At 27.4% G+C, this 13,788-nt stretch overlaps 1 protein-coding gene across 1 annotated transcript in view; it reads right to left on the reverse strand.

The window, feature by feature from the left end:
• LOC107454625 (melanopsin-B-like) overlaps nt 1-13,788 on the reverse strand; it is a 206,583-nt gene that overhangs the window by 9,683 nt on the left and 183,112 nt on the right. The window contains exon 2 of the mRNA XM_071183841.1: nt 13,302-13,630. Coding sequence (XP_071039942.1) covers nt 13,302-13,630 — 329 coding nt within the window. The remainder of the gene's footprint in view (nt 1-13,301; nt 13,631-13,788) is intronic.

Genomic DNA, 13,788 nt, shown 5'->3' on the forward strand with positions numbered 1-13,788 from the left:
AGGTCGATCATTAGGCTTTCTCAGCTGAAAAAAAAATGGGAATTGCTGATTCAAAGTGATAGGGTTTGTTATTATATGAGTATCGCCCCAACTAGAATTGCAAAAAAAATAAATAAATAAGTAAAGTTTTGACTGCAAAAAACATTGACTTTTTGGCCCTGGAGTGCTCCATAAATAAACAGAGCTAAGCTCAAAAAACAATATTGAGGCAGAGGTATTTCTAATTAGTGATAGTTTATCAGTGTAAAAATCTATATAATAAAAGGAAGAGATTGTATATGCGTTTGTGTGTGGGTATCCTTTTCATAACTCCTGAACTGTTTGTACTAGTATCCTGCAATTAGCATAACACATGAGGTGGGGGGAACTTTACTTAGTTCAGAATTTTCAAATAGTCCGTTTATGAGAGACGTTTTTTCACATTGACTTAGCATTAGCCATTGTTATAAATTAAGCTACACGATTCTGTTTTTCATATTTCAAAGATAATACCGTTGATGTTTTTGCTACTTCACAGCTCTATTTAATCAAGAAAGCAATTATCTCACTTTCTTCTATAATTTTATTTCTTTGATTCCTTTAACCAAGAAAGCTCAAGCGACGAACTATAACGACTACCTGACCGAATACTATCTGGAATGACGTGATTATTTCCTTTATGGATGCTCTTCTGTTTTCTACAAACTTTAATTACGAAAAATTAACAGTAATCTAATAAATAAAAACTAAAATATTTACTAAAGGGTAAATTCTACGAAATATTCCTTGATTGTGATAAATCTATGCTGTCAAGTTATCAATCAATAATAAATTAACATCATTTTCAGTGCCAACTGATAGTAAGCATGGTTAATCTTTAATTCAATAAGTTGAACTTCGTGCTTCGCTTAATAATTTATTAGTTCTCAACGTAAGGTAATCGAGAAGATCAATATTGATAACAGAATTATTTTAACTTAATCAATTTTGTCGTTGCATGGATTTTAGATATGTACTACATGAATACATAATGCTAATTAATGTCGAGTCATTAATTCTTAAATGTTTTTTTGATCCCGAGCAAAGAACGGGTATTTAGGTAGTAATTCGTATGCAGGATGACTGCTGAAAAAAGTAATTTGAGTAACTTTATAACTATAACCCAAGAAGCTCATAGTAATAGCAGGTAATTTTTTTTGTATCCTGCATAGTTGTGCTACTCATTATGCAAAAAAAGAAAAAAATGAATTATAGAAATTTGATGTCCATATTTTAGAATGAATTCTCTATTTAGAGTGTGTTTAAGACAAGAAAAGATTTTCTTAAGGATTATCTACTGGTATTTTTTGACAAATGTAGGAGTTTTTGAAATAATTGACTATATTATTTTAGCATGAAATCTATTTGAAATAGAAGATGGCGAGATTTAAAACAATTTTTACAAAGTGCCTCTCTTATAATATTGGTATATATGCTGTTTTCAGAGTGTACTTTAGACAAAAAATGGATTTTAACGATTATCTATAAATACTTTTTGACCAATTAGGCTATTTTCGGAAAATTTGATGCCTAGATTTCAACAAGATAGTTTTAATTGCAATACTTGATTTAAAATAATTATAAAAAATTCGGAAAATGACCCCGTTTATAATAATGGCTTCATAATTTTCAGAATGTGTTTTTGAGTAAGCATAGAGTTTTTTAACATTGTCTAGAAATATTTTAAATATTTTCAGAAAATATATGTTTTCAGCAAAAATTAAAGCCTGTATTTTAAAAAACTATTAGAAAAACTTTGCATTTAAAAACATTGCGGTAGACGTCTTATCTAATAGTATTGGTATCTACGCTATTTTCAGTGCAAAATGCTAACAAAAAATAATTTTTAAATATTGTATATAAAATTTTTTCGTCCAATTTAAGTGATTTGACACCCATATAACTCAAAAATTGGTTCTTTTCAGCGTGTATGTTTTGAACAAGAAAGGAGTTCTTTTCAAATATTGTCTATAAATTTCTTTTGCCAAATTTCAGAGTTTAGAAAATTTAAAGGCTCATATTTTAGCATAAAACCAGTTCTCATTGCCAGACATGATTTATTTAAATATAAAAAATCGCAATGTTTACTCCCTTATCATATACGCTACTTTTTAAATGTGTTTTCGACAAGAAAAGATATTTCTAAAGAGTGTCTGTTTTCAACGTTCTTTCCAACTTGAAAGAGATATAATATATAACTATATAATTATGATATATAATATCTAGCCATCACGAGATGAGCTTGGTCTCCGTTAGGTTGCTCTCAGTTAAGTAGGAGGAATAGAATTAAAATGTTTCATCAAAATTTACAAAGCAATTTCATTTAAGAAACTTGTAGAAAGAATTGAATCAATTTTGTGAAATGCGTATAAAATTGCATTTTTGTATTAATTAGAACCAGGGTAATCTTAGATCAGGTAAAAATTTAGGCTTCTTACACTTTATAAAATTAAAATAAACAGATAAAAATACATAAAAATAAGCAAATTATATGGTCTTAGGCTTTAATTTCCTAGTAGTAATTTTTTTAAAAATATTTTTATTATTGTTGTCGTAAAATATGGGGGAGGGAACTAGTATGGACATGGGTCTAGAATGAACATATTGAATAACTTTATTATTAATAGGTCAAATTTTCTCTCCGAGATATCGTAGATTGGCAACAAAGTATATTTCCACGCACAGTTGAATAGTCACACTGTGAATATTTTAGTTTAAATTTGTAAAAGAAGGTTTTTAAGGTGCAAAAGTAACTTTTAATTTTCTCTTTACTTATTTATCAACAATTTTTATTTTTTTTAACAATTTTTATCTATAAAGAAATTTTAGGATTTAAAAAAAGTGATAATATGTTAATACATAGTTTTTTACATATTTTTATATTAACTTTTGTCCTGTATAGTTTCAAATAACCAGCATTAAGCATGCCTTCATGGGGCTGGTCTAGGCACATGGTGGTGGGCATGGCCACACTGATCCCATTCAATTTCCATATGAATTGTTTATAAATGTATCACGTTAGATGTTATTAATTTTTTTAAATCAGAGAATGTAGTGAATTTGTCGAATGATATACCTTTACAAATAATGCAATCTCAAATAAAAAGTTAAGTACGAAACCTTTATATTAATCCCCATTTTAGAATATTTAAGAAAATTTAATCGAGGTACTTTTTGTTAAAAGCATATAATTCAATATTGATAAATTGTAAAAAAGACTGTTTTAAGTATATATATTTTTCGTAATACATGAAACAAAATCAGAAGACCCAAGAACGGGCTCGTTTTCTCTTTTGCAAGTTGTTTACATGGCTGCAATAAGGAATGTATGGCTGAAACATGCACTCTGTGTATTTCCTATTTTAACCATTTTATCATCTAGTTAAAACTGGTTATGAAATTCGATTCAACTGAAATTTGGTTCAGTGTGTAAATGCAGCAGAAATAAGCTATCTAAAACGTATTTGCACCAAAAAACACAAACCTGAAGAAAAAGCTGTGTTGTTTTCGGTGAATGTGAATGAGAAAATTAAAATTGAAGCTTCTTGACAACGATGACTTAATACAAGTTAACAAATTTTTTCTTGTCAAGTTTTTTTGATTTTTATTTTTAAAAAACAGTGCTGTGGAAAATATTGTAAGATAGTCAAATATAATGAAAGAAAGATGAACATAGATTTTCTAATCATGAATCTTTATTTTTATCTTCTTGACTACGATGACTTAATACAAGTTAACGAATTTTTTCTTGTCAAGTTTTTCTTATTTTTATTTTTGAAAAACAGTGCTGTGGAAAATATTGTAAGATAGTCAAATATAATGAAAGAAAGATGAACATAGATTTTCTAATCATGAATCTTTATTTTTATCTTCTTGACTACGATGACTTAATACAAGTTAACGAATTTCTTCTTGTCAAGTTTTTCTTATTTTTATTTTTGAAAAACAGTGCTGTGGAAAATATTGTAAGATAGTCAAATATAATGAAAGAAAGATGAACATGGATTTTTTAATCATGAATATTTATTTTTTCCAAAAAAAAAAAGAGAACATTTTTCAAATCTCAAAACTGGTAGAACTACCAGGACTTCAAATTGAGAAATATTTAAAGCTGACTTGCCAAATTTTTTGATAAAACGAAAAATGAATGTCAAAATATTTTTCAAATAAATGACTTTGAATAATGGTTTCAAATGAAATGATTTGCTTTCAAAATGTCTTTCTTTGTATAGTAAAAAGTTATATTAAAAATTAGTTTCTTAATTAAAATATGTCAATATTTATTTACCAATTAGGCTTAGAATGAAATATCTTTCAATTTGGATTTAGATATATTTCTCGGAGTTCTATTAATCGATTATTTAATAAGATATCACAATTGCCCACACTATCCCCATCCCTTGTCCACATTAGTGTAATAGGGCTAGTGTGGAAAAAATCTACATTTAAGAAAATTAAAAAATTATTATGGAAAAACTAAACAACTTTGGAATACCAGGTATTACCTAGAATGCTGATAAACGTTTAAATTACTTTAAAAAAATTTCGTCATGAGTTAAAAATTATATTAAAAATGGTTTAGTGACGAATTTGTAAAACATGTCTACATCTTGGAAACTAAATTTTAACCGTTCTTTTAAATTTTAAAAGTTAAAAATTTGGGAACATTCCAGTTTCTTTGCCAGTAGCCTTGTCGGTCGATGCAAATTCTAATGCAATAGTTGGTTTAAACGCTTTTCAGTGAACTCAACAGAATGGCCAGAACGTGCTACGGAACAAAAAATTTATATACCAAAATTTTTACAGTAATAATTACCGTAAATTCTCTGAATTACTCTAATTAAATAAATATTACTCCAAAAATTACGGTACAATATTTTACGGAAAGAAAAGATTTTACGATAAAATGGATTTTACGGATGATGCACCTAAAGTGCCGGTGCTTTATACCGTAATTTTTTATCTGATATTTTTTACAGTGTGCAGAAAAAATGTTGCGAGCAATTTTTTGCGGCTTTGGAACTAACATTAAAGACAAAAAAAGGAAGGTGTCGGAAATTTTCTTAACTCTATATTTCAATTTAATGATCTAAATTTGACATAAATTAACTCGAATGAAAAATCAGAGCACAGAAGAAATCCGACTCTTTTGAATGATATAAATCAAAACAGTTAACAAGAGGAATGTTAAAACTAAAATTAAAAGAATAAAAATGGCAAGAACTTAGTTGCTAATTTAGTATTGAACGAAAAAACATATATTGTCAGATCTGGAGCAAATCAGTATAATTTAAAATTTGAGAAGAAAATAATAGCAATAATAGCTAATATCATACAATAATAATAATAATAATTAAAGATTTTATAAATGCTTTTATCAATTGATTATATAAAAGTATATATAAAATCAAAAAAAGCATAGTATTTCTTCAAAATTAAAGAAAAACTTGGTGAGGCTATAATTTTGTTAAACAGAATCTTTTAAAATGTTTCTTTTTTAATAGGTTCTTCCCACATCAGAAAAAAGAACTGCTTCACTACTTTTTATAGTTATATAACTTAAAATAAGTCTAAAACAATAAATTGGGAAATTTATATAATATATGTTTTATTTATTAATTCTATAATAAGTAAAACAAGTGTAAAATAATTATATAACATAAATATTAATAAAAATATAAATTGCATTTAAGTAAAGGAAACTGTGTAAGCAAAAAAAAAAGAAATGACATAATAAGTTCTGTCTTTATCTGAATGAACAAACCATTTCATTGTTGCTTATAGTTACATATTTTAAAACAAAACATAAAATATTTGTTTATTAAACAAAAGAAACTTAGATAACAAGCTCTAGAATTACTTTTGAGCATTCTTTAAAAATGTATTAGGAAACCCTAAAGGGGGGGGGGTAGAAACTAATTAAAGATTGATAAATGCGACTCAGTGACATAATGCTGATTTCTAACAAAAATTAATTGGGTTTTCTTAAAGATAAAATCTTTTTTCCAAACCAATTATTCCCCAAAAAAATATTTGTTTAAAGAATATATCTATGAGAATAATGAATAAATAGGAAATTAAGGAAATTAAATTCCTCAAGAATTTAACGAAGGATAATAAATAAAATTATAATTGCATATATATATATATATATATACACCGAAGAGCCATTACATTATGACAACCCTCCATCTATAACAATGGGCTCTCCCAGGTTTTCATGGTTTCTCACCCACGAACAACGTTTTCATGGGGCACATAAGGATCCTTATAGAACAATCCCTGACGTCTGTAAGCTACTTGAACATAGTTGCAGACCAGGTTCACCTATTCATGGCAACAGTTTTTTCTGCGGGAGATGGTGTTTACCAACAGGATAATGCACCATGTCATAAGGGTCGAATCGTCGAGGAACATTCCAACGACTGTCAAATCATGTCTTGGCCCCCAAATTCACCTGACCTTAATCCAATAGAGCATTTGTGGTCCTACTTGGAAAACCAAATTTGTGCTGCCACGCTACCCCCTCGCAATGTGAGGAAATTGCAGGACCAGTTGATGAGCGCTTGATACCAGATACCTCAGATTACCTATCAGCACCTATCAGTTAGCAGTTTTAAGGGCTAAAGGTGATCCTACATGTTATTAGCAGGATGGTCATAATGTAATGGCTCCTCGGTGTATATATATATATATATATATATATATATATATATATATATATATATATATATATATATATATATATATATATAGGTATAGGTATATATAGGTATAGGTATATATATATAGGTATATATATATATATATATATATATATATATATATATATATATATATATATATATATATATATATATATATATATATATATATATATATATATATATATATATATATATATATATATATATATATACTGCTTGAATCCAAACAGCGGTATCAGAAATGGAAGTTAAATCAACAATATCTTAATTCTCAACAGTTTTATTTAGTTGTTATAGGTTTTGTACCATATATTCTTCCTAACATCTTTGTTTCATTCGGTTATTTCTTGATGTAATGAAAAAGTTTACAAAAAGTCAAGGAAATTGAAAGAAAACTAAATCAATTATATATTGGAAGTTTGAGAAAACCTATTTTTATGAGCAATATTTATTGGTTTTGTGTCAAAAGGTTTCAAAAGAGAAACATTATTGGGTTACATATTAAAAAGTAATCATATCTTAACATAGCTTAGTTTCAAAATATAATTATTACTTTGTGAAAAAGTTGGGATTTAGTTTTATAGTTATTTTTTTTTTAAAGAAAGGCACTGAAAAGAAAGATGTTTAATGAAAAACTTAATGTTTGAGAATCTTCCTAGGAATATTAGAAATCTAGCTAGATCTTAAATTTAAATTATAATCTCATCTCGATATATAAAAAAGTATCTCCAATTTCCTCGACAGTACATCTTTTGAATTGGTATAAAAAACTGTCTGTGAGGGAAATTACATTTTGCATTATAGCTTAGAGTTTTCTCTTATACAAGATTAAAACTTGAGTTTATTTTCAGATTATTCAGATTCGGGTTAATAAGACTTTCGAAACACTTCATTTTCGTATTATAGTGTAAAAATTACCTTTATATTCTATATTAAATTACTATTATATTATTATTCTATACTATATATTTTACCTTTATATTATACAGCACGATAAAGACAGAAAAAGATAAAAGAAAAAAGAGAAAAACGAAGAAAATTAAGTTAAATTTACTGAGTATGAGCTGCAAGTATATATAATTCATAAAATAAGTTAAAATATAGAGGAGACATGAATAATAATAAAGATGAATGAAAATAGAAGAAAAAAATTTATTAAAATAAAATATTTAAAAAAAATATTAAAAAAACTATATTAAAAATACGGAAAACAAAAAGAAAAGAAAAAATACGATCTCTTCATTAGCTTAACCGATTACATCCGCAAAAAGAAGTAAAGAAAAGAAGATATTGCATCAATATAGCCAAAGCAAAATAAATCATTACACTAGTGTGTGGAGCACTCAAAAAATTTAATCAAAATCTCCGAAAAAGCACTCCTTTTTTAGGATATTATAGTGTGAGCTGATGAAGAGATTGTATATTTCCATTTTTTTTGCTTTCCTATATATATATATATATATATATATATATATATATATATATATATATATATATATATATATATATATATATATATATATATATATATATATATATATATATATATATATATATATATATATATATATATATATATATATATATATGTTGATTTATATGTTTGTTTATATGTTTATATGTTTGTTGTTATTTTTATAAAAAAAAATTTTTTTTGAGTGCTCCTCACACTATTGTATTAATATATTTTGCTTTGGCTTTATTGATACAATATCAGATAGCACTCTGTTTTGCGGATATAATCGTGTGGGCTGAAGAAAAGATTATATTTTTTTCCCCGGTTTTATTTTCCTGGTTTTTTAAATAAAATTTCATCTTTTTATTTTTTTTTATTTTTTTATTTTTTATTATTATATATATTATATAAACTGTTGTTTGTTATTTTTTACTTATTATTCCCCCCCCCTTTTTTTTCCATATGTCTATAATTTTTCTTTGTTTTATTCTTCATTTTGAACTTATATATATATATATATATATATATGTATACCACAACTCTACTTGATACCTATAAGATTTTTATAAAACCTGTCATGACTTACTGTAACGCTCCTCTTATTACAGTATCTGAAAGAGGTATAAATAGACTGAAACGACTGCAAATTGTAAAAAAAAAAAAAAAAAAGATAGGTTTTGAGTGCTTTGTTGTGTGTAATGTTTCGAACAAGTTTTCAAGCATTTTCCTTTCATCTAACGTGATTTTACTTCTTATTCGCGCTCTTTTATTTCATTACTGAAATGGTAAGAGAAAGTGCTATCAAATTATTTAAATTACTAACTTTCTTGCTGAAGAAACGAAATCAATAGGGAGAGGCGGAAATGCTGCACAGGAAATAATTTAAATTGCAAACACTAATTAAAATATTATTTTCTGAACTGAAGCAAAATTATAGGAATTTTATAAAAATGAAAGATGGCATGTTTATCGCAAAATATATTTCCACCAGAGTAAAATGAAGCAAATTTCTTTTTTTACACAGATAATCATTTAAAAAAAATTTTACAAGCAGTCAAACGCTTATCAGGTCCGTTCCATAAAAGTAACAAAACTTTTACAAAGGTTAAAATGTAAATTTTTCAAATCTTTTTAAAAAAAAAGAGAAAAAAATACTGGGTTTGAAATTTTATATTAATGTGTTTATCGATTATTGATTTTAAACGAATAATTTTAGAAAATACAAAAGCATGTTTTAATTAACATATTTCAGTACTGAGAAAATACTCAATATACTCAATACTCAATATATTCTAAAAATATTATTAATAACACAAAGGAACAAATTTTTTGTTGTCTTTATGCAAATACTTGATATTGCCTAACTCGGGTGTGGAGATTTCACTGAAAATAGTTTTAATCTATAAACCACAGATTTTTTTTTTTAAAATTGACTTTTTTGATATATTTTTTTAGTTTATTAAATGTATACGTTACAAGGGGTCACTTAAATGTTGCGACAAAATTCTGGGAGAGTTAGGGCACATGAAAACGACTAAAAATGTACAGAAACCAATGCCCGGAAATGTCGTCGTAAGCAGCTAGGGCCGCTTCCCTATTAAGGCCGGTTCGTGGAATACTTGATATAGAGCGTTTGTGGAATACTTGATCTAGAGTTCTAGAGCGTTATGGTTGCACACGAAGAGACATTACATTATAGGAATGCTACCTAATCAGTGTATGATATTTCACGACATAAGTTCCTACGCATTTTTAATCCTGATAATGTGCCTTGATCCCCCTAGAAGTTTGGCCAATATTTATGCGACCCTTTGCTAAATATAACGTTTTTAAGCACATAAAGTTTGCGAAAAAAATAAATAAACGGGACACCCTACATAACTTTTGATCTAATGATCGAATCTTTACGCTCTATAACTCAATTTTAATGGTTCGAGGGCGTGATCTCAAATATGCTAATTAATTAGTGCTGACAATATTTTAAGTTACGAAATCAGACACAAAAACGCACTTTCTCAGAATAAACATTCCTTTTATTTGATGGATTCGGATTTCTGACAAGCTAAAATATAGATCTGGGAAATATGGTCCCTATAGTTTGGTCAGGAGAGCGATCCAAAGTTTGGACACCTTAAAATTAATTTTGCCTTAAACGTATTTCACTATATCTCTAGGAAGTTTTAAGCAAAATGAAAATTTTTTGCATACAATTATAAAATTCATTTAGCCAAAAATAATTTCGTGCAGAAAGAAAATTTATTAAGTATTTCTTATTTTATTCAATAATAGTCGATAACTGTGAGGTTTAAAATTTGTTGTATCATTTTAAAGAATGTACGGAAAATAAAAAATGCAAAATGCATAGCAAAATACATAATTTGAGCGAAATCGGTCGTATAGTTGAGAAATCGAATTTTAAGGAAGCCGTATCCTTAAAATTCGATTTCTCAGGAACTATTCAACCGATTTCGCTTGAATTTTGTATTTTGCTTTGTGAAATTACATGCTTTAAAATTATGTAAAAAATTGCATACCTTACAATTTAAAAAGTTTTAAGACTATTTTTAAATGAAATAATAAGAAAATAATAAATATTTACTAAAATTAATTTTTGCATGAAATTATTGTTTGGATAGCGAATTTTATAATTGTGTGCAAGCATTTTTCAATTTGCTTTAACAGTTCTCAAGATATGGCAAAATACGCAGAAACTAAAATTAATCTTAAAGAGGTCCAAACTTTGGACCTATATTTTGAGGTCAGAAATCTCAATCCGTTGAAAAAAAGATATGCTTAATCAGAGAAAGTACGTTTTTATGTCTGATTTCGTAACTTAAAATATAATCTGTACTAAGTAACTAGCATATTTGAGATAACTCCCTCGAACCATTAAGATTGAGTCCCAGAACGTGAAGATCCAATCATTGAATTAAAAGTTATTTGGGGTAGTCCTTTTTTTGGCACACTGTACAAATAGTCTTATACAGTCCTATTTGAAAAATTTAGGATAAACAATTTAGGATTTCAAAGCGAGATTAGGATATTCAGCTAATGTAATGTGTTATACTTTACTATGTGGAAGACTACTTGAAAAGCAAAATTATATGATGAAATAATAAAGGAAATTAAAAAAAAGGATTAACATTATTTAATATGCAATAATAACATAAATAATAATAAAATAAAAGTAATTATGTTTATTTTCGTGTAAAAACACAATAATATTAAATAATATAAACTTGAAGAGCATAGATAGATGAAAAAAATGTTTTAAGTGGACACATTACTGATTGGAAGTGCTTTGAGACTAACTGGTTCAGTATTCGTGGCTTTCAAAAGCATCTCTACACGTATTGTAATTTTTGGATTAAAAAACTCTTTTTCTAGTTGAAATAAGTAAAAAAAACTGGAATAGCTGCATAAATTCCAAACTATATAACAAGATAAATAAATAGTTTTATTTACGATAAAAAATTAGCCACAACTCCAACGTTCTTCAAAAATATCGATCTATTAATAAAATATCATCTAATTGAATGAAAATATACACATAAATTGAAAAAAATAATGTTATTTAAAAATACGGATTTGTTTAATTAAATATATATTGCTTGTTTGATTAAATACAATACATGGTACACGGTTTCGTTTAAATAAAACAGTCATTGCGTAATTTATTTTAGATATATAAATAAACCAACCATTCTAAGATCTTATATCTTTTTTGGTAGCCGTTTATTGAAAATTTAGAATAAACTTTCAAAATTTCGCAATCGAAGACTTAAAAAACCGGAATAAATAAAGAATCTTTTATTTTTTTTGCAATTTAACTGGCCTTAAAGTAAAAATTAACGATCCGGCATCGAACTACTTACTTTCAACCCAAACCAGTCCCTTAATATATTTAAATTAAACATTTTATGATTAAAATTCCGTGAAAAACAGATGTCACCTACGGTTTAACGGGTAATGCCTTGTTCTTAATGATGTAATTACTTGATATTTAGTATTCAGGTTTAGTGTCCGGTTTCCCAAAGCAGTGATTTTCTAAAACTGTCCTCCTGTAATCTTATTCACTACACAATTATTCACTAATTACACAAAACACTTAACGTAAGAAAAATAAGTTTCCTATCAATTTCTTATCAATTTCCGTTATATGAAGCAAATGGATGCTTCAATCCCATCAAGCTCTTTCAATCTGATTGATTTTTCCGTCGCTTAGGGAAATTGTATTTTCCAATTTCCCTTAGGGATTAAACAATATTTGTGGCTCGACTTGCAACTCTTTAAGTTTAATAAGAACTCGCTTGAGGAGGAGTGACTTTACGATCAACTTCATCACTAACCTTTACTGTCCATTTTGATAGTACTTAATAATTATTCGTCAGAGTATAATAACCCTTCTGTTTTTACTGAAATATTTAGTTCTTAGTTCAAACATACAAAGTTTTTATACTTTATTTTTAACAACGATTGGATAAATAATTTTTAAAGGCGATGATTGGGGGGCTCTCTTCATTAAGTTCTAAAACTTTATAGATCTATTGGGTTGCTCGGAAAGTAATTTTTTTTTTATGAAAATGAAAAGCGATTTTTTTATAATGACAAAATTGTGTTATTTAACCATTTATTGTCCATTTTGGTCCAATAACCTTTTCCATCTTTCTGGCAGTACCGTGATTTTACAAGTATAAAATAGTCGTTCTTTGGTGGCAAAGTTCTTCGGTTTTTTGACCAATCACTGACGTCAACCAGACTGCACAAATTTTCCCCTCGAAAGAACATGAGGAACCCATATATAGAGCTTTGAGATTAAACTTTAGGCTTTCTAAATTATCATGGTCCCTTTCGTTTAATTTAATCATTTAGCAATCTCACAATTTGTGTTATTCCGCAGTTTTTATCAATTAATGCCTTTATTAATTGGTACAAACTGCAAATTATCAATTAATGTCTTTATTATGTTAGATGTGAAAAATATAATGATATATTGAAAGAAAAATAACGAAATTACTTTCCGAAGAACCCATTAGTTTTAAGTTTGGTTATAAAAGCAACACTAAAGAGAACAACAGCAGGTTTTAAAATTACTGTTCGTAAAATGAGAGACTACTCACTGTTTTGATGATCCAGATCACTCTGATGTAGCAGAAGCTTATGATGACTAACGGTAAAAAATATCCGAGGAAGAATATGTAGATTATGAAGGAGACATGCGATACATCAGAAGATTGCCAATCTAATGAGCAAGCTATCCCGGGATGCTCCACAATGAATCTATTCCATCCAAACAACGGTGGCGTGGCCTGTATCAAAGAATATACCCATATACCAGTGATAGTAGCAAATGACGATTTTCCTGACATACTTTGTCCACAGAATGTGCGTGAGATGATGATATAACGATCAATAGCTATAGCTGCTAAGGTCCCTATGGCAGTCATACCTATGTAAAGAAAAGAGAGATCTGAATAGGAATTTACTTCATAAAGAGTTAAATACATTCAAAACATTTGAATTCACAAACTAGAAAACGACTAAGTATCAAGTCTCATAATAGATGTGAGTCATTTTAGCAGAAATAACAAAATTTATAGTTGATGT

Source organism: Parasteatoda tepidariorum, chromosome 3 (genome assembly GCF_982258835.1).
Source record: "Parasteatoda tepidariorum strain Cologne lab strain chromosome 3, Ptep-v5.0, whole genome shotgun sequence".
Classification (NCBI taxonomy): domain Eukaryota; kingdom Metazoa; phylum Arthropoda; class Arachnida; order Araneae; family Theridiidae; genus Parasteatoda; species Parasteatoda tepidariorum.